Source organism: Helianthus annuus, chromosome 1 (genome assembly GCF_002127325.2).
Source record: "Helianthus annuus cultivar XRQ/B chromosome 1, HanXRQr2.0-SUNRISE, whole genome shotgun sequence".
Taxonomy (NCBI): domain Eukaryota; kingdom Viridiplantae; phylum Streptophyta; class Magnoliopsida; order Asterales; family Asteraceae; genus Helianthus; species Helianthus annuus.
Genome location: NC_035433.2, coordinates 82,909,916 through 82,936,989, shown reverse-complemented (window position 1 = coordinate 82,936,989; position 27,074 = coordinate 82,909,916). Strand labels below are relative to the sequence as shown.

Sequence of the window (27,074 nt, the reverse complement as noted above, 5' to 3'; positions counted from 1 at the left end):
AAATGATAAAATTTTAACACCTTCCCTGCTCTTGACTCTTGATAACGCGACGTACAATTGACCGTGAGTAAAAACAGGATCTTTTAAATATAAACCAACTCTAGATAGCGACTGCCCTTGACTCTTGTTAATTGTCATAGCAAAACAAACTGTTAAAGGAAATTGCCTTCTTTAAAATTGAAAAGGTATCTTCTTGTCTGAAGGAACCATACTAATCCTTGGAATAAAAACTCTTGTGCCGATATTTCCGCCGGATATTACTTCCGCTTCAATTACTCTTTTACCAAGAAAGGTTACTTGAAGTCTAGTACCATTACATTATCCGTTCTGTTGATCAATGTTTCGAAGAAGCATCACAGGAACACCAACTTTAAGAACCAACCTACGGTTAGGTAAACCGGATATTTTCAGAGCATTCAAATTGTCAGGAGAGTATAGACCTTGTTGAAAAGAATCAAGAAGTTGCTCAGTTTGACATATACTGTCAGAGCTCAAATACTCTTTTTCTTCACCTGGAAATAATGAAAGTAATCGATCATTAATCTTATGAACTACTTCATTCTTTGGTGCTAAAATTGCTCTCTCTGAAAAGAATCCAGGATTTTTATACTGATGTAAAATAGAAGGATAAACAAAGTCAATTAAACTTTGAATTGGATCATCTGAGTCGGTAATTACTAAATCATCGGGTATCTCTATAAACGCTTCACCATCGTTTTCTGAACCAATGTTTCCTTCACCAATATCAAGTAGCCATTTTGCAAACTTCTGAATCGAATCCCTGTTAGATGATTCAGCTCCAATTCTTAACCTCATGTTTTTTGTTAACTTTAAAACCTTGCATTCTGACCATAGATATGAAGAACTCAAAGATGCATTAACAATCTGCTGTCTAGTACCGTTTGGGATAACAGGAAGTATCTGTCTAAAGTCACCACCAAACACAATAACTTTACCTCCAAATGGTAGCTCAGAATGGTTATTCGTAGAAGACGATAGAATGTCCTTCATTGTTCGATCTAGTGCCTCAAACGCATGCTTGTGTACCATAGGGGCTTCATCCCATATAATCAACTTTGCCTCTTTTAAAAGATTAGCAACGTCATCGTTGGGCTTAATGAAGCACATGGAATCTTCTGTCAAGTTTATGGGAATTTTAAATCTAGAATGTGCTGTCCTTCCTCTAGATAATAATAATGATGCAATACCACTTGAAGCAACGTTCAACACTATCTGACCTTTAGATCTGATTGCAGAAGCCAAGGTCTTCCACAAAAAAGTCTTCCCTGTTCCACCGTAACCATATACGAAAAACAACCCTCCACTTTGGCATTCCACTGCATTGACAATTTCGTTAAAAACGTTTAACTGCTCTTCAGTTAGAGATTCTTTCAATCGACTAAACTCACTTTTCAACTCATGTGTGTCATGCGATAATTCCTCATTGATTAGACGATTAGTTCCTTGACGTAAAGAATCATCGTCTGGAAAGGGCATCATAGAAAACCTACTTAAGGTTGACCCATTGGAAATTAAATAATTCTCGATTTCCACCAAAATAAGATTCTTCAAATGATGTTCAGGAATCATTAGATCTACACATAGTATAAGGTAAAATTAAACATATGTTGAAAGAAAATATATAAAAAATAAAAAATATAATAGGTACTTCCTATGAAAATAAAATAATAACTTACCAGGGATATGTGTCTCTTTGCGACGCTTGTATAGAATATCGTCTCCTAGTAAGTGCCAAGTTTTTTCCCACACAAATTCAGGTCGTGATAGCGTATTTGTTAAAAGCAATGTCGCAAATAATGGTCTTAAATACCGACAGTGAGCTTCAAAACTTGCTTCCTTAATGGCTTCAACATATTCGTATTCATTGTCTAAAAGACCCATCGCATAACATGCATCTTTAAATGTCGGAAATACTTGTCCGTTCACTGTTCGAATCTCTTCAAATGATTTAGGACCTCTAACTTTATTTAGAAGAATCCTTAAGTAATAAGGTTCTCCTGAAGCAATCGAAACAGAATGAACTCTACAAACAGTTTTATACCTTTTTCGTACTTGCCAGCATCTATCTTTTAAGTTCCAAACATACTTTGATGGGAACTCCACATAAGTCAGTTTACGTGCTTCTTCATCATGTTCATTTAAATGCATCCATTGCAAAAAAATAGATGAAGCAACAGATGGTTTGTTCAACACATCTTCAATATCATCATCTTCACCGTATACTACATTGTGTTGACCAGGTAAGTGAAAAGGTAGCCTCATTACAGAAGGAAATCCATAATGAACTTCGTTTGTGAAAATTCTCCAAGAAGCTTCACAGGCTGATATGTATCTACAATCATAGTATTCTTTGATCTCATCTTTTATTTTCTGATTGCTAGTACCGGTTGAATCAGTATATAAAACTGCCGTAGCACGGTCAGGTCCTTTGTTGATGTACTTGAAAAGATACTTTATCGAACCAGCTTGGTTACCCCATTCAACATTAATGTGTGCTTGGTATCTTTTTAATAGACCTTTGTTGTAAGGTACGACACTTCGGTTGTCTAATTGAACACCTTTTTTCATAACAGTATGCCCAGAATCTCGCCTTCGATATACCGGAAAACCGCTTGAGTCAATAATTGTATGATCCGAAAATTTTTTCGGAAATCGTTTAGAACGTTGTCAACCATGCAAGGACAACTAAGGTTAGCAGTCCCATAAGGACCATGAATCATATACTCAGACACCAGATAATGTAATTGAGGATCTTCTGATTTATCAAGAATTTCAGCAGAAATAAAAGGATCTATATGATCTACAGTCGGAAGTTTATGATCCACCTTCATGAATAAACAAATGTGTGCATGCGGTAGACCACGTTTTTGAAATTCAACTGTATAAACAACTACACAAAAAAAAAATTTATGTGTTAGTAACATACTACATAAAATGACATATAAATTATAAGAAAAACTGTAGATGAAGTACAAAAATAAAACAAAATCATACGGCATTGATTTCACCAAAAAAATTATTATCCTTTATATCTTTAATCATTGAATCCAGCTTCATCTTGAACAATCGACATAATATATCAGGCCTGTCTTCTGCTTTAATGGAAGTATCTTCAAGAAATCTTGAAACTCCACGCCATTTGGGATTGCAAGTAATGGTTATGAAAAAATCTGGGTATCCAAACCACTTACATAACGCCATAGCATCCAGGTAGTTTTGTTGCATGAACCGAGCACCTCCAGTAAAAGATGAAGGTAAAATTACCTTTTGACCAGTGTTTGATAAATTTTGTTTACCATTGTCCTTATACGTTTGGAGATTTTCAAATGACTCGGAACGTAGATTCTTCTGCTTACCACGTATGAAATTGAGCCTTTCACTCTCAATCATAGTGTAAGCATCAACCAAAAACTGTTGAAACAGTCTTCTGGAGTTTAAAAGCAAAGAATAACCACAAGTTCGATCCTGTATTCTATATGCAAAGAACTCCCGCATTGTGCATTTTGGTCGTATTTTTTTTTGGTTGTTACACCTTCTCTATGAGGAATGTCGATCCTATATCCATCATCACCAAAAGGGAAAAGAATGGGATATTGAAGAGCAAGATAGGATGGGTGTAACTCACTAATACGTTTAAGCATACCAGATTCAGTTTCAACTAAAATGTCTCGACGATCAATAGATGGATCTAAATCATCAACAATCAGTGCAGCAACCTCAGTAGTGGATGGTAGATTATAAGTCCTACCATCTTTGTCTCTTTTGTAAATGAGACGGAGCTTTAAGTTTGCTTGAGGATTCTCATGAAAGTGGTTTCTTACCATTCTGTACGATTTAACCAACTCGTTATGAGAATCTAAAAATTCTCTGAGGTATTCAATTATTTCAACGTCCAACTCCTTCTCATGTGAAGATAGTTGATTCCTATTATGAGAAAAAAATAAATAAAATTTAAATAACAAACAATAATTATATTCGAGTAACACTTATAAGTTGTCAAAAATTATAAATCAACCAAATAATATGCTTACCCCAATACACTTTGTCTGTTAGAAATCTCGTTCTCAGTATCATAGTATCATATATGTATAGCTGAGAAAACTTAGCTTGTTTCCCATTAGGCGGTCTTAAGCTACCAAGACTAAGACAATTTTGACCACTAATACGGTATATGAATGGGGCATTACCCTTGTTGATCTTCGAATCAACCTTTCCACCCATAGATGTAAAAGAGAACATAGAATTATAACGTCGGATATTCTTCAAGAAGAACTTGCTTTTCGTATCGGAATTGTGAAAAAACTATTGATACTCCGAATTAGCATCTTTTAATACTGGTAGCTCAACTTTCCCATATCCACAACACAAACCATAACATAGTTTATCCATTGTTATACGACCTTTGCCACCTTCTGAAGTCCACAACTTTGCATAACAAATCTCACATATAAGATCCTGGTCACCATGATCTAAATAGTCTACATAAAAATAAATTTCTATTAATGAGATTTTTTGATCTTATAAAAAACAATTGACTATTAAATAATATAAATTGCACACCTGTTGAAATTCCTTTATAAGGATCCAACACAAAAACTTCTTCGTTGGGTTCATCAACAGAATCCAAATCTACCATAACTACTGGGGTTATATCATGTGCCTTGTGCTTCAATTTGCGCTTACCAGCTGATAACTTACTAAGTGATGATGTGTTAGATGTTGTACACAGATTTGTATGTGTCACGATACTTGAAGTAAATGAATATAGCGCAGGTGTAGATAACGCCCCATCATTATTATCTATATTATTATTTGCTGAAAATAAAATCAAATAAAAATTGGAACTATAACATAATTATTGATTAATACAATATATTGAGATGTTTCACGTACCCGAAGTAATATCAACTATGGAGGCCGTAGAATTTATACTTCTATGGAACTGGATGGGAGTATTTAACTGATTTATAACATTAGACACCTGAGATAAGTTTTCTTTGTCACGTAAGGTGACGCCAACCTTCTTATATGAAGATTTTCTCTTTGCCTTTTTACTATCGATTATTGCTTTTCGAACTCTATGCCCTTCTCCGGTATCAATTACTTAATAATGAACAAAAAAGAAATTAAAAAAAGTATACGATTCATATAAACATAACAGTAAATAATACCATTAGAAATGTTTGAAAGAGGAGTTCTGTCCAAAATACCTACATGTATACATGTATTATTAAAGGTACAAGTAACCTATAGTCGGTTTAAAAATAAATTGTTAGAAATTTAAAACTTACGGTTAACATCTACTGCTACTGATCTACCGGGTGTTGATGTTGATGAAGGAAATTTATAGGTTCTCTTTGACATATTCTATACAAATTAAAATCCAAAAAAAAAAAAAAACGAAAATACATAACATATAATCATGGCATCAAACGAATTGCAAAAATGAAATTGAAAAAAAAATACATTCTTAAACAAAAAAAAAATAAATAACCTTATTTAATTATAGAGATGTTGAAGTGACCAAAAAAAAACCTAACCTTGAATAAAGTATTGAAATGTTTTCAATTGCCAAAGATTGAAATTGGAACTGACGAATGATATATGTTTTCAATTTACAAAATGCATGGCATATATATAGTAGATTTAATACATATTTTATTTTTTAAAGTTTGTGTTAATATGGAATGTATGTAATTACATTAGTTAGAAAGAATTACAGTTACAATCCTAATTCTTTTTAAAAATTGGAAAGATATTAATTATTAACCATAATTGATATTAAACATAATAATAAACAAACTTATAATGTTGCAAAATAAAAGGAAACTTTAAAAAAGGAAACTCATACTTGTCTTACATGGTCAAGTTTAAAATCATAATAAAAGGAAACTTATAATGTTGCAAAAAAAAAACAATAACGGAAATAAACATAAATGACAAATCATATTGAAATATGTTGATAACTTAAAATCAGGGCTTCTAGACTTGGCCGGTATCCTCAATCTTCGGTCTTGCGTTTTGTAGCAGAACAATGCTTACTTTGATGAATGTCATAAACTTCACTAACACCGCGTTTACCATTTATCGACTTGCGATCCTGCATAACATAATACCTAAAAATAATGAAATATACTTGAAGCTAGCATTGATGCAATAAATACATAAATTTTGATTATAATACCTGTCCACTCAAAAACTTGTTCTTAATGTCACAAATGAGAGTTTCATCAGAACTTAAATGGGTGATTCCATAAACCTCATCGTAATGTACAAGATTGTACTCAGTGATCTCTATCTTGAATGCGAAAAACTTCCCAACCAGTGACCTTATCTCTTTTGGAACCACAACCAATATCACCACACTGAAAGTATTGAAAAGCGTTTGCGTAAGTTTTTTATATTTTAACCTGTTTATAAAACGAATAACTTTTATAAATATAAATATATAAATAACCGTGGTGTTCTCGTGAATCAATTGTTTAGGAGACTTATTAATAAGCTCAGCAGCCTGGTTGTGAAATAAGACCAGTTCAACGGAATCAGAGTCAACACCAACATCAAGATTAATTTTAAATTTGGGAATAGGTTTGACTGTAGTCTCAGAACAATCGTAATTTGAACAGTGATAAACTTCTAATTGCTTTAAGTCATCAAAACAATCAGGTGAAAAAATTCTTCGACCTCCAAAGTGGCTTCGTTAGAACACGTTGGACACATCATACAGTACCAAGAGTTGTTGATAATATTTTTGACCTTAACCAAAATAAGAACATGCTTTGGCTGAAAAAATATAAAAGAAATCTTAATTTAGTTGTTTAGTGTATACATACTAAATATCTATTAATAAATAAAGTTATACCTTTGAAATCTCCCAAACAGCACCTACGTTAGAAAAAGTTGAATCCTTGGTAAATAAAGATGATAAAACATCTCCCTTGGTAGACATGACAACTGATACACAATAAAGATAAGCAATATATTTAATAAAATGAAGTTAATAACAATCAAAAACCCTATAATAGAACTAAAACCTAATAGATAAACAGAAATTAAAAAAAAAGAACCTTGTTCTTAAGAAGACTACAAGAAAACCAATTAAAGTTTGTTGCAAAATGAGAATATTTTCAACGTTTATTTATAGCCTCAAGTATATGTATTTTAGGATATAAAGTCAAAATAATTGAAGATATATGAAATCCATGGTTTTTATACATAAAATTTTGATTGTAATATAATAAAGAGTAAACTGCCATTTTGGTCCCTGTGGTTTGGGCACTTTTGCCATTTTAGTCCAAATCTCAAACTTTTTACATCTGGGTCCCTGTGGTTTGCATTTTGTTGCCTTTTTAGTCCAAATTTCAAATTTGGCAAGATTCCTTAACTTAAACCTCTTATTTTGTCTTTATCCTCAGGGGTATTTTGGTCATTTAGATTTATTATAACTCAAATTTAATAAATAATAATGTCACTGCCAGAACAACAATAATACCACTGCCAGAACAACAACAAGCACCACCACCACCACCACCCCACCCCTACCACCGCATCATCCCCACCACCACCATCCCACTGGCGCCAACACTACCATCCCACTGCCGCCAACCCTCCCAAACCCAAAACCCTCAAAACCCAAAACCCTCAAAAACCCTCACATAACTCAAAGCTGTTAAATCGGCCGTGAAGAAACCGACAATCAAATCGGCTTCAAAATCTCCGACAATCAAACGGAGACAATCAAACCGACAATCTCACCTTCTTTCTTTACTCATCGCCACACAAAACCCAAACCCTAATTTTGCATCAAACCCATTAACCCACATGAAACTGGACCTTTGATTTGGGGGAAGATGATTTGCGGCGGCGTTGATGAACATCATCCCCCAGATCGCCGCAAACAAAACCTGCAACTTGTGTTCTTCTTCGTTGCAACAGCAAACAACAATCTGCAATAATCGAACCTGTAAACTATACTCCTTCTTAATCAGAAACAACAATATGCAAAACCAGTCGATCAACAACACAAAAACCTGCAAATCTTGCAGATTGATGAACACAACAATCATGCAATTTATCAACACAAATTCAGATCTAAAACTTTCATGTCTCAACAAATACAACTCAAACTCAGATTTGGGTATGATGTTGATTTATTTGGGGAAACTTCGAACCTCCTTCATCAGCATCAATCAATCAGCTGTTCATCTTCATCATCGACAACTTCAGCGATTCATCTTCATCATCGACACCTTCATCAGCAGAATCAGTTATTCAACTTCAGCGATTCATCTTCATCATCGACACCTTCATCATCTTCATCATCGACACCGGTGGTGAGAAGGGGGACGACGCCGGAGTGGGTGTGACTGTTGGATGGGACGACGCCGGAGTGGCGGTGGTGAGAAGAGGGAGGAGGTGGCGGTGGCGGTGGTGGTGGTGCTATATAGAGAGAGAGAGAGAAGACTGATTTATGTTGGGGACGATGAACTACAGTGTATATGTATGTGTGTATATTAATATATATATATATATATATATATATATATATATATATATATATATATATATATATTAATTTTTGAATTAAGAAAATGTAAAATGAAAAGCAAAATGACCAAAATGCCCGTGAACTAAAAGACAAAATAGGAGGTTGCAACAGTCAAAAAATAGGGTTTTTGGATTTTGGACTAAAATGGCAACAAAATGCAAACCACAGGGATCCAGATGTAAAAAATTTGAGATTTGGACTAAAATGGCAAAAGTACCCAAACCACAGGGACCAAAATGACAGTTTACTCTATAATAAATTATCAATTACATAGTATAACGATCATGTATTATATGCAAATGGGATTGAATTAAATAATAATTCATACAATTTTTGGTAAAAATCATGCGTGATTTATTTACGAATTTCTAATACATTTTGTTTGGCAATAAAATATTTTTGGTTTGGTTTAATGATATTTTACGTCTAAATTAGGAATTTATTATGTTATATGAAATAAGTGATACATGATTTATTTTAAGAAACTATATTAAATTTGAAAACAGTAATCAGTTTCTTATAATGCATGTCAAAACCTTTTAATCTTTTTAATACAATTTTAGAAAGTCAAATTTTCGAAATAAAAAACTGTCCGAAATAAATAGAAAATATGAATTAATAACAAATATAACCGCTTTTTATTTTTTTTTTAATTTCAAAAGCTTACATTTTTAGTAAGTTGGATGAATATTACAGTTATCTAAGGTAAACTAATTACAGAATCAACTCTATGTATTCTATGATATTAGGTCAAAAAAATGGAAAATATATCAAATCAATAGTTTATCTCGATGACATATGAATTGTAGTATAATAACTTATGAATTATCAATAATCAATATCAATAATCAATAATATAGTATAAACCATAATGTATTATGTACAAATAGAATTTTTTTTAAATAATAATTTAAACAGTTTTTGTAACATATCATGCATTATTGAATTTTGATTTTTTAATACATTTTAGTTGACTAAATGTTACAGTTATCTAAGGTAAAGTAATAATGTAATAAACTTTGAAAGTAACCTACTTACTTATTGAAGTTAAATGAAGTAGATACGGTTGAAGGGCCGTTTGAACAATATTATCAAAACATATAAATATGAAAAAAAAAAACAATAAAGGGCATCGATCAGTATCAAACCAGCAACAAACCTGCTTAAGTTTTGAAATTTTATAAATTAAACTAATTAAATAATAAAGTCGTCATAACTACAATAATTAATTATTGATTTTAATGTGGGGTTAAAGTTGAAGGGCCTATTGTGAAATTTTTAAAACCTTATAATGATACAGGAAAATTGAAAGAAACAAAAATATGGATTAAAAAACATAACTGCTATAATCAAAACCATAAACATATTATTCAAATAAATATTGTCTTAAAACCATATTAAACCAACAACCAAGTTTCAAATTCAAATAAATATTGTCTTAAAACCATATTAAACCAACAACCAAGTTTCAAAAAAAAAAAAAATTGTTCCAACGTGAAATCATAACATAGCAAATTGTCTTTAACTCAACAAAACCAACTAATAACCCAACCGACACAACCTACTTCTCAATTTTAGGAATCAGAAGATTTGAAGATTCTGAATTTTGGGCTTCCTCTTTCTCATCACCAAGATTCCTTTTTGTTGAAGAACATCCAACCATGTCATCAACATCATACATTTCATGTAGGTTACGCTTCACTTCCCCTGAAGAAGACGATTTGTGATCATTATGTAATAGGTTAGACATTGGCGTTTCATTATCTCCACTGAACGATACGTCATCCTGAAAATAAAAAGGGAATGCATCAATTGAGTATGTCTATCTTATTTTTTTATGGATATCATATAATTCAATAAATAAAACTACATAAATATATATAAAATATGATTATTTATAAAAAAAATATACCTTGGAAACATCACAAGGAATAGATTGAATGTCTGACACTTGCGCACTGGATGATTCAGATTTCTCATACTAACAAAATACAAAACTATACAAAATACATGTATTGAAAATAAGAGATTTTATACCTCATGAATTTTGAATTTCTCGTACAAAGCAGAAATAATCTTTGGATCAGATGTAAGCATGGAAATTCCATAATTTTTGACATGATACTTAAGGTTAAAATCTGAAACACTGATGATAAAAGCCATTTTTTGGACGATCAAAATGTTAAAAACATCCGGATATCCCTTGGAAAAATCACCAGAAGACAACTCCTACAAAGTTATTACAATAGATAAGGATTAACATGTATTTAGTATAAATAGTAAGAACAAAAAAATTATAATTTAAATTTACCTCGTCCTGCACCTCAACCAATTCTTTAGCAGTTTTCTTAAAAATCTTGTACGCTTCGTAATCAAAGAGCGTCAACGTAACCGTACCAGATGAGTCTTGTACGCGAATAGGAATTTTGAAACTGATAATAATTTAAATAAAACAAAATGTAAATTTTTTAATGTACTAATAATATATTTATTATAAAGGTATGGTGATTGTAAGGTGAGTTAACAAACCGAGGGAGAGACACAATATCAACTCCTTTACACTTAGTGTTGGTGCATAATACAGTCTTCCTATCTTCTACATCACCTGAACCATCGTCTTTAGCAACTGTAATAAACGACTATTCAACCCCGGATTTGCAATAGTTGCAAGCATTGTAGTACCAATTTTTTTTTTCTGAGCAAATAGCAATTATGGTGCCAACCAAAATAACTTTCTTCTTCTAAATAAAGAAAAAAGATTAATCAACAATTGCACAAACATCAATCTGTTATCATAATAATGTATAAATAATTACAAATACGGACATAAAAGAAAGTTGGTACCTTCTCGATGGTACTCAGAAAAGCAGTCAAAACAAACCCAGAATTGTTCAAAAAAGAATCCTCAACCGTTGATATAATATAAGATCCGACGTTATCACTCGATGACGGCGTGGATGCAAACTTCTCTATAAAACTATATTAATTTGAATATTTATATAATTTTTCATTAATTAATTGAAAATATATATAACAAAAAATTAGTAATGTCATTTGAAATGTTAGAAATAAAATAAATATACCTATTTTTGAAAGAAGAAATTTCTTCAAGTTCAGCGTTGATCCACATTCTACTTATATCAAATGAAGTAGACAAACCAGGTTGATCTACAAAATAAAACAAAAGACTTACTTAAATTCTAATATAGGATGCAATATATTGAGGTAAAAAATTGAATGCTTAATGTGTTATAATATGACTTATAAATTAGGAAAAAAAATTAGTAACTTCGCAAATTCGTACCTTTATACAAGTTAACAACACCAAAATGAACCAATACCACAACATGCTTTTCACGATTGGGATTGTTAAAGTATCCATGCATCTCAATTGCGAAATAATCCCAAAGAGTAGCAGTAACTTGTTGATCACTATGTATATAGACAAAAAGGTCATATATATAAAAGTTGTAACATGAATACGGTACAAATATTACGAATAAAAAATTAAAAAAGTTACTCAATATCTTTAAGCTTCACATTCAATCGTTTGCCTATTGTTCCATCTTTCTTATTAGTGTCCTCCAAATTGAAGCACACTTCAACATATCCTATGAAGTGTATAAATTAATAAAAAAAACAAAAAATAAAGAAATTAATATGTAAGGTATAAAATTAAAAAAAACAATTAATAATGTACACGGAATAAAAAATAATGACAAAAAAATAATGACAAAACATACCAACAGGTGAATTAATGGCAACATTATTTTCGACAACGTCTTGGAACTTCACAAATGAGAAGCAATACTTTGGACCTTTCCAATCAACGGTTCTTTGAATTTGTGTGTACATATTAAATGTCAGCTTCTGGTTATTTTTGGTATGGTTTATACTTGTATCGTAAGGAGCAAGAGAAGGTCTGCTAATGCCAATAGTACTGGTCAAACTTTGGCAAAATACGGTGAAGACAACTTGCTTGAATAGTATGACCCTGTAAGTGCACAATGATAATAACTTGAATTGTCAAAAATATAAAATACATACTTAGATAAAATTATATGCTAAATGAAACAATGTGAATATATAAAAATATATTTTTCATACCTCTTCGTCCATACATATCATATCAACCCGGAATATCTCCTTCTTACATGCATGCATCATTTTTCGCCAAATAGAGATGATTTTCAACTTCAATGTGTAGTTATTTGACAATGCATTCAACTTAGACAACATTGTAATCTTCTGATCTTCCATTACAATAATAGTAATAGTAAATCAAAAAACAGAAGAAAACAATAGAGGAAGAATGTTTGAAATATTATGATAATCTAATTGTATATATAATAAGACTAAATCATTGGTATTTTTAGATGATAATTTTTTGTGATTGATATGTAATTACTCCAAAATAGTTTCCATCTTTCCATTGTCTTCTAATTCGAATTTCAAATTTAAATTGACAGCTCACTATTTATTGTTGTCGTTAATTAGTGATAAATCATTTCCATCATTTGAAATTAGGTTAACAAATAAAAGTTGTATTTTCATTCAATTGGGATATTTTATATTTGTTACATGCATGATAAATAATAATTTAAACAACAATGATTATATGGTGTAAGACAAATATACATTGCTATTCTGATTGTCTCGATAAAAAAAAATCATGATGACAACTTACACAAGACATCAAATCATTGATTGAGTATATCGATATATGCAATTTTGACGCCAACATTTTATTGATAAATAAGAATATTTTATTAATACACAAATCTATTGATAAAAAGGGAACTATAATTTAATATACATATAAATCTATTCAACGGACCATTAAAATGATTTCGAAATATATAATAATATTAGTTCCATTAATTTAGAAATTACCATATTCTATAAAATAATTACCATAATCAATAACAAACCTTCATCAATTTTGTTTAATATAGAAGTTACACAACTTCTATATAGAAGTTACACAACTGTATTATATAATTTTCAAATTTCAATATCACATATTATTTTTAAATTTAAATACGTGATTAGAGACAATATTAATATAACGAACATAATATAACTTATATAATATAACTTATATACCATTTAGTAGTCCAAAAAGGGTTACATATTTATAAGATAAAGATCCCAAATCAAGCTTCTAAAGTAGCCAAACAACAAAATTAACGAAAAAGCAAATTATAGTTATATTGTTTAGAACGTGCAAAAGGTACTACTGGACAACCTTCTTGAGAATCAACTTCTTTTGAACTTGACAATAAACAAACGTGCTCTTGGCAGGATGATTTATACCATTTGGTTTCGTAAACTTGGTACGCCATTGCAAAGCCTCATAGCGAAAACCACTACCGTGTTCTTCAGCACGGAATGAAATCATCGTATCCTCTCCAGCCAAGTTCTGCACACAAATCTCCATAGTCATGTCAATTTTGGATGCTTCAGCAACATCGGAATTAAGACGCTACAATAAATAATAAAAGAAAAATATTAGTTACTTGATCTATATAAGATGGCTACATCAAATACTAAAAACTGTTTTTTATAAAAGTTTTGATAAAATTAACACGGAAATAAACTTAACTTACAAAATGCCTGTCGTACTTCCATTGAAACTCAATAGGATGGTAGTCCGGATCAAACTTCTTATCTTCTTCAGAATCCGAAACTTCAACATCCTCCTCGTCATTATCCATCCCATCGCTATCAGAGTTAGTTATAATGGAAGAAGCATCATCTGAATCATATCCAATGGACTCATTATAATCAGGATCAGATTCATCAACATCATTTTCATGATCGGTGTAAGCGTCAGAGTCTTGTATTTCAATAATTGAAGGAACGGGTTTAGGTATGTTTACAGCAGCAGGCGTGTATACACGCTTCGGCGCAAGAACCTCACAACCATTCAAGTCATAAACAATCACCTGGAAATTTTTCTCAAAATTGTACCTCATCACAACGTAATAATCAGGGTATATAGGTACGTAAGAAACAACATTGTCCCATTCATCGTAAATCAAATAAACGTTAAGATTCGGGTCTTTAGCAATCATCACATCAAAACTGTCCCACCAATTAACATGGACCTTGAATGTTAACTTGTGAATAGATGGGAAACGTATTGTTCCTTCAACGAAATCAGATGGAATGACCTGCATATATATTCAGCTTGGTTAATAACTTAAATTTGATATTGAAAAAATAAATAACTAAAATTCATATAATAACCAGATTATCATTGGAGTCTTGTGTGAAGCGTTGGCAGAAGTACTCGACATTGCTTACAGTTTTCTCCGTAGACATGGACATAAATAAAGGAACATTAGAACCAAAGATCGGATGTGGTTGCATCTTCTTAAAGGGTGTTAACAAATAAGAATATAACTCGATTTGCTTAAACATGAGGAAACAACCATCGGTAAATGATAGTTTAGCAACAATGTCTTGCTACCCATCCATGAACACAAACGCACCTTTATGCTTAGTAAATAGAACTTCAAATTCTTTACCATTAACACACTTGATAACAGCTTGATTGTTTGGCTCAGCATACATTAGGAATCTGTTGCTATATTCATATGGTATTTCCTTGAAAAAAAAATTAAGAACAAAAAAATTTGTAATTATAAACCTCATAAACATACCAGATATTCAGAAAAGTCCGATGAAAAAGTTGTATAAAAAGACGTCATAATGATCTGCGTATGCACAAAAAAATAATTATATTAAAAAGAGAGAAATACGCTGGTACAAAATAAAGAACATAATCCATGATAAAAAAAAATCTTATTTTTTTCAGTATGTGCTAATGTAAATAACAAAAATCATAAACATATAAACATATGAACATATTGACAATAAACCGATAATAACATCAATAACCCAAAATCCTAAAAACAATAATAACACAAAACTAATAATGATGCATAACATTTTTACCATGAATAGATCAACAGATTTTGTAAAAGAACTAAAACATAATAAAATAATTACAGATCTGGATTTTTTCCAAAAAAATACTAACATGCAGTAATTTATAACAAAAAACAAAACTATAGTGAAGAATATAACTTCATCCATAAGGTTATTAGATAATAACATAAAATCGGTTAAAATAACATATCAAAAAAAATCAGCTGACTTTATAAATGGATTTAACAGAAAACTTTAGTCGGTGATACAATGACGAAGATAAATTCTTCGTAAATAAAAATAACAAAAAAGAAGACAAACAATGGATTAGTACAGATCAACAAAATGGAAGATATTCATACATACCTTGAAGCTCTGATTATGTGATACAGATGAATATGGATGGAAAGGTATTCGAACAGATGAAGAAGAAAGGGTTTATGGAAAAACGTGAGATATTGTTTGAAGAAAGAGAAGATTTGGAAATTTGGTAATTTGGTAAGAGGAAAAATAAGCTTATAAATGATCCATATATGTGGGTCGGATCTCATCAAAACGGGTCTCATATACGGAAAAAGGAGCACGCATGTTTTCCCGCCAAAATGCACAATCTAGAGGGCTAAGAAGCTAAAACATCAGCAAAATTTAACACATTTATTATATATAATAGATTACCAGATTTCGCTCATTTGACCATTATGTGATTTCGCTCCAAGTAGCCCAATATCAGATTTCGCTCGTGTGAACACTTTGATTTCGCTCGAGATTACAATTCGAGTGATTCCGCTTCAAATATTTGTCTGCTGATTTCGCTCCAACACGTTACGTCCTGATTTCGCTTGAACTTTATTGATTGTTTTTGAGTAAACACACAGTATCGGTCCAATCAGCAATCAGGTTTGGTTGAACAATTAAAGGTGTCCGCTTTTTGCATGTGAACATTTAATTGTTAACAATTGACAGGCCACTTCATCGATTCATGTGAGTTAAACAAATCAAATTAGATTGTTGAAGAAGTAGAGGTCCAACTAGAACGGGTTTTGCTGATTGTTTACCTCTTGGTTTCGATTCGGGAATTCCTAGGTTCCAAACACCCTTCTTTCCTGAAAAAATGGACCATATTTACATAGCTTGGCCCAGCTAATTAAAGCCCACTCGAAACTCTAGGGGTGCATGGTTTTGGAAAGGGTATAAAACTCTCATTTCAGCCGACATTAAGGATGTTGCCAGCAATCATTTCAGCACACATCAATACCAAAACATTCCATTATTCTCTCATTCTCTCTCTCTCTCTCCTTATCCACTTTCTCTCTCTAAGAAAACCCTAAAAACACACTCAATCTCTCCTTCTTCCTAGGAATTCGGCGGCAATTTTACCCTTCATTCAACGGCAGCTTTGCCCACTGGAAGATAGCTAGCAACCGTGCATTAGGAGCTGTGTTTCATCATTCGCCTTACCCACTCTTGTGTTGCACACTAACCCGGTTAGTTTACAATCTTTATACGATAATAATATGTGATAAAGGTGCTAGCTTGATGAATGATTTATGCAGTAAATGATATGGATGACATAACTTGTTTGTGCCATGATGTTGTGTGAAGATGATATGCTTGTTTGATTGACATAAGAGAACTTGTTTGACCAATCCTGTTTTGAGATGAATGATATTGAGGATCTTGATTATTTTTGATGGATGAAACAGTGAAGATGATGTTGTGTTATGAGATATAGGTTAGATCTGTTTAGGGCGATAGTGTCATGATGACTCACATGACAAAATGGTTATATATGTTCCTAATTTAGGACTAGTACGGAATAAAATAAGTGTTACTGTATTTTAATTGGTTCATGAGGTTCCGGCTCAGACTTCGAGTCGAAACCTGTCCGGTTGCGACTTGAGATCATTCTAGTCACAACTCGAAACAAGACATCACACATCAAAGGACTCGAGATCAGCTTGGTTGCGAGTCGAAACCGGTCTGGTTCCGACTCAAGGCCTGACTCGAAACCTTGGTTTCGACTAATGACTTAACGACTCGAGATCTTCTCGTTGCAACTCGAGACCTCTTGATTTCAAGTCGAGACCTCCTGGTTTCGACTAATGTCCTCTTAGGCCCCACTTGCAACATACAAACAATTTGGGTCGCACACTTAATGGTTTGGGCCATGCACACCATTGGGTCACACACTTAGAATACCGGTGCTTAATATCAGTCTGCTACTATTCACAGAACTGAGTTGTATTCTCATGATTTGCTTAGTGATATGAAACGCATACTTCTTCTGTGCTATGTGATGAATACATGTATATGTGATTTCTTGAATGCGAACCTAACTAGTTACGGTAACAATAATATTAGGGCGTGAATGATCATGGTTGTTTTAACAAGGAAGCTATCTGCCGAGCAAACCAAGGTGAGTTCACACACACTAAAAGCATGTGTCCCGGGGGGACACAGACGAACTACTATCCTTGGAAAGGATACATTTAAACTACTATTCTCAGGGGGAATATGACTGAACACTTTAAATTATTATTCCCGGGGGGAATACATTTCGATACTATTTATAAATCATGACTAGCAAACTAAACGAAACTCTATCATGCAATGTCCCCACTTACATTACCGATTAATCACCGGGGGCGAACGGGATATTAGTTGATAGCGCTATTAGGTTTGACAAACCTCACACTGTGACCGGGGGGGATCGGGCGTGAACTAGTAGGCCTTGCAACTTGGTCAATGATGATAGACATTGACTTGGGGCATAACAACTCAACGTCACCAGTTTCGGTATCTACAGTTTAGTGAGCTTACAGATGGGGTAGCTTCCCATAACGTGATTATAAATACTTTATCTAAACAACTTACTTTTTTGGAACTAAAACTGGACAACTCGTGAACTCGCCAAATTTATGTTGACACCCTACTGCATGCTTTGCAGGTACTCAGTGATCGTTGGAGCTTGTAGCTTGGGAGTGTAAGTGGGCAAGCAAACCCGTGTCAGGTTCTTTTAATAAATATGAATCGTGAACTTATGCAAACCGTTTCACCTATGCTTTCGATGTTACTTTAAACTTTGTTTCAGAACTTAAAACTAGGGACTTAAACTTTATTAGTCGCTGCTCCTATTTGTTTGATAAAACTATTTAACTATTATGACTGGTCAGTCACATGCCTCGCGGTAGTACTCCGTACGAGGAAATCTAAGGGTGTGACAGATTGGTATCCGAGCCATTGGTTATAGTGAACTCGGTTTTATAAAGGAAAGTCTTTTTGAGAAAAACTAGACTATAACCTGTTTTTGTAACAAGCAGCTCGCAACGACACTACACTTCAAGTGCAAGGCTCAACACTTTAGACTTCGTAGCTCGGGCATGTGTTTACTTGTTACTTGCTTAATGCATATGTGAGTCTATATATACTGGTGTGCCAATATATACGTATATTATATATATACATATATATGTTTGTGTGCAATGGTCAATCCTTCTCCTACTCATTTTTACGACACTACGACATCATTCTCATACTATGTTTTCTGGATATGAAGAAAATGACCGGACGCGGAAGAGGAAACGTTAACATGACCCAGGATCAGTCTACGAACCTGATCAACACCGTGGCTGCGGCTTTTGCAGCCCATCCCGGAGGTAAACTAGTTGTTCTAGGATGTTTAGATCCTACTCACGTATCGTCTTGTCGTTCTCAAATCTGTTCGCTTTATGTTGCACGACAGGACAACCTGCACATCCTCAACCACGTGTCTGCAGATGCAAACCTCTCCCTTTCAATGGCACCGAAGGAGCCATAGGCCTTGTACACTGGATCGAGAAGTTCGAATCTGTGTTCACTGTGTGCGAATGTCCTGCTACTAACTGGGTGAAGTTTGCTACTGGCACCCTAGAAGGAAACGCACTTTCTTGGTGGAAAGCACAAATTTAAATGCTTGGATTGGAAACTGCCAACACTACTTCTTGGAATGACTTCAAGAATCTGATTAAGGAAGAGTATTGTCATGAGAATGACATTCATAAACTTGAGAATGAGTACTACGGGCTTAAGATGGTTGGATCAGAAATCGAGACGTACACTAAGCGATCCAATGACTATGCTGCTCTTTGTCCCAACATGTCCCAGCCTGCTTATTGAAGAATTGAGCTGTACATCAAGGGTCTGGTTCCTGAAATTCAAAGTCTGGTGACTTCAGCTAACCTTATCACGATCCAGCAAGTTATTCGCCTAGCTCACCATCTCACTGACCAAGCTGTGGAGCAGGGCAAGTTGCCTAAATGAATCAGTGCTACTACTGAAATCTCTGTTGATAACAAGCGTAAGTGGGATGGCAATCAGGGAAAGGTTTCTAACCCCACTCAAGCACCAGCTCAGCAAAGAAAGGCTGAAAACAATAAGGTCCCTCAGTAACAGGGTAATTATCGAGGGAACCACCCCAAGTGTGATAAATGTAACCGACATCACAGTGGGCCATGTGCAAGGAACCAGTGTCAAGCAACAAAATGGGGCATGAGGCCAGGGATTGTAGAAGCCCTCATCTAGCAAGACAAAATCAACCTCAGTAGTAGCAGCATGATGGTAACCATAAGGGTTGCTTTCAGTGTGGAGCTGAAGGACACATCAAGAGGAATTGCCCCCAGTTGAATCAAAATAACAGCAACCAAGGGGCTGGAAACAACAACAACAACAATGGCGGGAACGGTGCAAGGGGTAGAGCCTTTGTGATAGGAGCTAGCAAAGCAAGGAATGATCCCAACGTTGTAGCGGGTAAGTTTCTACTCGATGATCGTTATGTTTCTGTATTATCTGATTCTAGAGCCGATGCTAGCTATGTATCCCTACGTATTAGTAAGATGCTTAAGCCTACGTCTACACCTTTAAACGCTAAGCACGTCGTCAAACGAGCTAATGGTAGAAATATCGAGGCCTCACACGTTATCAACAATTGTAAACTCGTGCTATCTGGTCAAACCTTCCTCATTGATCTCTTCCCCGTCATCATTGGAATGGATTGGTTATCCAAACATCAAGCCGAAATACTCTGTTAGGAGAAAGTCGTTCGTATTCCTCATTCTTTTGGTGAACCCCTTATCGTTCAAGGAGACAAAAGTGGTGCAGTTACGGGAATCATCTCATACTTAAAGGCCTAGTGTGTCTACGAAAGGGACATACTGCTATTCTAGCACTTGTTACTGAAACCCAGGAGAAAGAAAGGAAGATTGAAGATTTTCCCATTGTACGTGATTTTCCCAAGGTGTTCCCTGAGGAATTACCTGGTCTATCGCCTCACCATCAAGTTGAATTTCCAATTGAGCTTACTCCTGGGGCGGCACCCATAGCTCGCGCACCTTATCGATTAGCCCCAGCTGAACTGGAGGAACTATCTACGCAATTGCAGGAGCTTTTAGATAAAGGTTTTGTTCGTCCTAGCTCGTTACCCTAGGGAGCCCTAGTACTCTTTTTCAAGAAGAAAGATGGCACATTCCGTATGTGTATCGACTATCTTGAGCTGAACAAAGTAACTATCAAGAACCGATACCCACTCTCACGCGTTGACGATCTATTCGACCAGCTGCAGGGGTCAAGTTTCTACTCCAACATCGATCTACGATCGGGTTATCATTAGCTGAGAGTCCGCGACGAGGACATCTCTAAAACAACCTTCCGAACCCGTTATGGTCACTATGAATTTCTTGTTATGCCTTTCGGAATGACAAACGCACCTGCAGTTTTCATGGATCTCATGAACCGAGTGTGCAAACCGTATCTTGAAAAATTCGTGATTGTATTCATCAACGACATTCTGATCTACTCGAGGAATCGAGAAGAGCACGAGTAACACCTGCGTCTTATTCTGGAACTCTTACGCAGTGAACAACTTTATACTAAGTTTTCGAAATAGGACTTCTGGCTTCGAGAGGTCCATTTCCTTGGACATGTGGTCAATAAGGATGAGATTCACGTCGATCCAGCTAAGATTGACTCCATAAAAAACTGGCCTACGCCGACGACTCCGACCGAAATCTGCCAATTCTTGGGATTGGCAGGACACTATCATAGATTCATCAAGGGATTTTTGAAGATTTCTCAACCCCTCAAGACTATTACCCAGAAGGGTATTGCTTATAAGTGGAACGATGCTCAGGAGTCTGCGTTTTAGAAGCTGAAGGAGAAACTCTATAGTGCCTCTATCCTTTCGTTACCTGAAGGTACTGATGATTTTGTAGTCTACTGTGATGCATCGATTCAAGGACTCGGTTGCGTGTTGATGCATCGCGAGAAAGTTATTGCCTACGCTTCTCGACAACTCAAGATCCACGAACAGAACTACACGACACCCGATTTGGAACTGGGAGCGGTAGTTTTCGCACTCAAGATTTGGAGTCATTACTTATATGGTACCAAGTGCAAAATTTACACCGATCACAAGAGTCTCCAGCATGTACTAGACCGGAAAGAGTTGAACATGCGGCAACACCGTTGGGTCGAACTCCTAAACGACTACGAGTGTGCGATTAAGTATCATCCAGGGAAGGCTAACGTTGTAGCTAATGCCCTCAGCAGGAAATAAACCAAAACTAAGCGAGTTCGTGCCTTACAACTTACTATTCACTCAAACCTTCCTAACCAGATCCGAAACGCTCAAGTCAAAGCATTGAAGGTAGAGAACCTTCCAGCCGAATCCATGCGAGGCATGGAAAAGCATCTTGAACTGAAAGACGACGACATTCACTACTTCATGGATCGTATGGGTTCCATCTTACGGAAATCTCCGAGTGCTTAAGATGGACGAGGCACACAAGTATTACTACTCGGTACATCCAGGTTCTGATATGATGTATCACGACCTAAAGACTTTGTACTAGTGGCCTAACATGAAAGCAACTATTGCTAAGTACGTTAGCAAATGCCTGACCTCTGCTAGGGTCAAGATCGAATACCAAAAGTCGTCGGGCTTACTGCAGTAACCAGAGTTGCCAACTTGGAAATGGGAACATATTTCCATGGATTTTATAACCGGCTGACCAAGGTCACAAAGCGAAAACGATAGCATTTGGGTGATCGTAGACCGCTTAACCAAGTCTGCTCACTTCCTTGCGATCATAGAAACCGATAAGTTTTTGAAACTTGCAGCCATCTACTTGAAGTAAGTAGTTGCTAGGCATGGAGTGCCAACATCCATTATCTCTGATGGTGATCCATGTTTTACCTCCGAATTGTGGTAAGCTATGCACAAATCCTTTGGCTCACAATTAGATATGAGTGTCGCTTATCACCCACAGACTGATGGTCAGACTGAACGTACCATCAAAATGCTTGAAGACATGCTGAGAGAATGTGTTATCGACTTTGGAAATGGGTGGGAACGACACTTACCTCTGGTAGAATTCTCTTATAACGACAGCTACCACACTAGCATTCAGGTAGCACCATTTGAGTCATTGTACGGTCGTAAACGTCGATCACCTTTGTGTTGGGCAGAAGTTGGCGAAAGCCAAATTACCAGCCCGGAGCTTATACTTGACACTACGGATAAGATTACCCTAATCAGACAACGCATGGCGGTAGCTCGTGACCGTTAGAAAAGCTACGTTGATAAGCGTAGGAAACCTCTAGAATTCCAGGTCGGGGACCGGGTCCTACTAAAAGTCTAACCTTGGAAATGTGTGGTGCGCTTTGGCAAGAGGGCTAAGCTTAATCCGTGATACATTGGACCTTTCGAAATTACCGAGAGAATTGGTAAGGTAGCTTACAGACTAAACCTGCCTGAAGAGCTGAGTGCGGTACACAACGTTTTTCCCGTGTCTAATTTGAAGAAGTGTCTGTCGGATGAAACACTCACCGTCCCTTTTAAGGAACTCACAATCAGCGATCAACTACGCTTCGTTAAGGAACCGGTTGAGATCATGGATCGAGAGATGAAAACCCTCAAGCGTAGCAGAATACCAATAGTCCGAGTTTGTTGGAACTCGCGCAGTGGCCCAGAGTTTACTTGGGAACGGGAAAAGTAGATGATGCGCAGGTATCCTCAGTTGTTTGCAAACAATACTTCCAGCATTGTGGCTACAGCTGAATTTCGAGACGAAATTCCAAACTATCATGGGGATGACATGACACCCCGTGGAAACATTGTAACACACTAGCTTGTCAGTGGCTGCGCTCTAAATTTTGGGGATAATGTGACACTTCGAGTTTTCCTGCACGTTTCTTTGTAACTGTGAGATTTAGTAAACAAGGATTATTTGAAAATTTACTGACTTATTATATGGTAGTTATGTGAGAATGTGTAATATAATTAATATTTGCAAATGTGTATGTATGTTTGTGACTCGAAATCCTTTCGTTCTGACTCAAAACCTCTTGGTTTCGATTTGGGAATTCCTTGGTTCCAAACACCCTTCTTTCCTAGAGAAATGGACCATATTTACATAGCCTGGCCCAGCTAATTTAAGCCTACTCAAAACCCGAGGGGTGCATGGTTTTGGAAAGGGTAATAAACCCTCATTTCAGCCGACATTAAGGATGTTGGCAGCAATCATTTCAGCACACATGAATCCCAAAACATTCCGTTATTCTCTCATTCCTTCTCTCACTCTCCTTATCCACTTTCTCTCCCTAAGAAAACCCAAAAAACACACTCAATCTCTCCTTTTTCCTTGGAATTCGGCGGCAATTTTACCCTTCATTCAACGGCATCTTTGCCCACTAAAAGATAGCTAGCAACCGTGCATTAGGAGCTGTGTTTCATCATTCGCCTTACCCACTCTTGTGTCGCACACTAACCCGGTTAGTTTACAATCTTTATACGATAATAATGTGTGATAAAGGTGCTAGCTTGATGAATGATTTAAGCAGTAAATGATACGGATGACATAACTTGTTTGTGCCTTGATGTTGTGTGAAGATGATATGCTTGTTTGATTGATATAAAAGAACTTGTTTGACCAATCTTGTTTAGAGATGAACGCTATTGAGGATCTTGATTGTTTTTGATGGATGAAACAGTGAAGATGATGTTGTGTTATGAGATATAGGTTAGATCTGTTTAGGGGGATAGAGTCATGATGACTCATATGACAAAATGGTTATATATTTTCCTGTTTAGTGAAATGCATGAAGCTGTGTTAAAAGATATAGTGTTAGATCTATTTTCATGATGAAACCTGATGAACTGTTTAAATGTTCTCAAAATATTTGAAATATGTGCATTTGATCTGATTTAGGACTTGTACGGAATAAAATAAGTGTTAGTGTATTTTGATTGGTTCATGAGGTTCCGGCTCAAACTTCGAGTCCAAACCTGTCCGATTGCGACTCGAGATCATTCTAGTCACAACTCGAAACAAGACATCACACATCAAAGGACTCGAGACCAGCTTGATTGCGAGTCGAAACCGGTCCGGTTCCGACTCAAGGCCTGACTCGAAACCTTGGTTTCGACTAATGACTTAACGACTCGAGATCTTCTGGTTGCGACTTGAGACCTCTTGGTTTGAGTCGAGACCTCCTTGTTTCGACTGAGGTCTTCTTAGGCCCTACTTGCAACATACATGCAATTTGGGCCGCACACTTAATGGTTTGGGCCATGCACCCCGTTGCGTCACACACTTAGAATACCTGTGCTTAATATCAGTCTGCTACTGTTCACATAACTGAGTTGTATTCTCATGATTTGCTTAGTGATATGAAACGCATACTACTATTGTGCTATGTGCTGAATACATGTATACGTGATTTCTTGAATGCGAACCTAACTAGTTATGGTAACAATAATATTAGGGAGTGATTGATCAAAGTTGTTTTAAGAAGTAAACTATATGCCGAGCAAACCAAGGTGAGTTCACACACACTAAAAGCATGCGTCCTGGGGGGACACAGACGAACTACTCTCCTTGAAAAGGATACATTTAAACTACTATTCACAGGGGGAATACAACTGAACACTTTAAATTGTTGGTGCAGTTTCTTTGTCCGATGTTGTTCGAATAGATTAGATTAATTTTATTCCGATTATGTAATAGTTAGTGAAACGGTCAAATGAACGTGTATAGACCCACTCGTTTGAAGTGGTCAAACGAAAGGGTTATTCCTTTGACCGTGTGTGTTTGCAAGTGAAGGGGGTGTGGCTATAAATACCAACCCTTGGTAATTTGCAACATTTGAAGGGTTTAGACTTGGGGGAGAGATCACCACTTGGTCTCTCCCTGGATGTATGCTCCTTTGGTATAGTTCGACTAGCTTGTAATTGGGCCGATTTGTAATGTTATGCTACCGAATATATACAAGAAAGTTGTTTTATCCGTCTCTAATCTTTCCATCTTTGAACATAATCACACACTAATCACTGGTTTCGGTCCCGAATTATGAACTTTCAATTGGTATCAGAGCCATGGTACCCGACTTAGTGAATCTAACCATTTGCTAAGTCACATGTGCTCTACATCAGTGATTTTTGTGGTGTTTTTTGTTCAAGATGTAAAGTTGTGTAAACCTGAAGAAAAACCAAGATCTGGACGGGTCTAAGCTGAAACAGACCATACACAAGGGTTAAGATTTATGTTTCACGCCAAGAAAATCAAGTTTTTATCATCCTTTATCATTTTTGAGGCGTTTTTGGCAGATCTGTGGATGAACAGTTGGCTGTGTTCTTGAAGATAGTTGCTGCTGTTTAAGAAACTCTAGGGTTTCTTCAGATCTAGACCATCGAAGAACCTCCCACTCACGAAAAACCCCTGCCGAAGAACCTATCACCTGCGAAGAACCTTCTTCATCTGAATGTCTCTCAACGAAGAACCCCATATGTGAAGAACATACTTCGTTCTTTAACTGTTCACTGATATTGAATCTCACGAAGAACCAACTGACGAAGAACTACTGCCGAAATACTCCCTTCTATACGAAGAACATACTTCGTCCCAGGAGTGGAAGAATCGGCACCGAAGAAGACCCCCATACACGAAGAACATAGTTCGTCATTTGTCTTGTTTCGCTGATTTGAGTTCACGAAAAACCCAATGTTCTTTGTGGTGGCCGGTGGACAGTGCCGCAGCGGTGGTCTGTGGTCGTGAACGGCAGTGGGTAAAAAGGCATACGGGGTCGGCCGGTGAAGTTTTGGTGATGTCGACTGGGTTTTCTAACGGGTTATAGTGAAGGTGTGAGATGGCTTAAGGGTGGTTAATGATTTAGATTGATGGTAGAAAGTGGTGATGGTCGGGATCGTTGTTTTCGACCGGTGGATAACTTCCGGTTATGTTGGCTAAAAGTTTTGTTGATGTAGTTGGCGACTGACATATTTTTTTTATCTAGGGTTTGTTGTCCGCTGATGAACATGTGCATGGGCTAGGGTAGTGTGATGAGCCCAATCATTGTCACATTATTTTCGATCAATTATTCCTTTAGGCCCACTTGTATTATGGGTAACGGTTGCAAATTCTCCAGATTATGGATGTTGGTTGACTTGATGAAGCAGCTGGGGTTTTAGTGGGCCAAGATATTTCTAATGTGGGCAACCGGCTGCATGTATTACTTGTTTGATGGATGCACACATGTT

The 27,074-nt window shown here is 35.7% G+C and overlaps 2 protein-coding genes across 2 annotated transcripts; both read right to left on the bottom strand.

The window, feature by feature from the left end:
• Positions 1-318: 318 nt before the first annotated feature.
• Positions 319-2,589, bottom strand: LOC110920377. The gene is made up of 2 exons (XM_022164589.1): positions 1,698-2,589; positions 319-1,595 (listed from the first exon to the last, which is right to left on the bottom strand). The coding sequence occupies exons 1-2, from the start codon at positions 2,587-2,589 to the stop codon at positions 319-321; spliced, it is 2,169 nt and encodes a 722-aa protein (XP_022020281.1).
• A 7,541-nt stretch (positions 2,590-10,130) lies between these two features.
• Positions 10,131-12,424, bottom strand: LOC110920378. The gene is made up of 11 exons (XM_022164590.2): positions 12,313-12,424; positions 12,090-12,180; positions 11,874-12,001; positions 11,653-11,737; positions 11,414-11,546; positions 11,293-11,310; positions 11,099-11,208; positions 10,881-11,001; positions 10,607-10,798; positions 10,482-10,550; positions 10,131-10,355 (listed from the first exon to the last, which is right to left on the bottom strand). The coding sequence occupies exons 1-11, from the start codon at positions 12,422-12,424 to the stop codon at positions 10,131-10,133; spliced, it is 1,284 nt and encodes a 427-aa protein (XP_022020282.2).
• Positions 12,425-27,074: the final 14,650 nt, after the last annotated feature.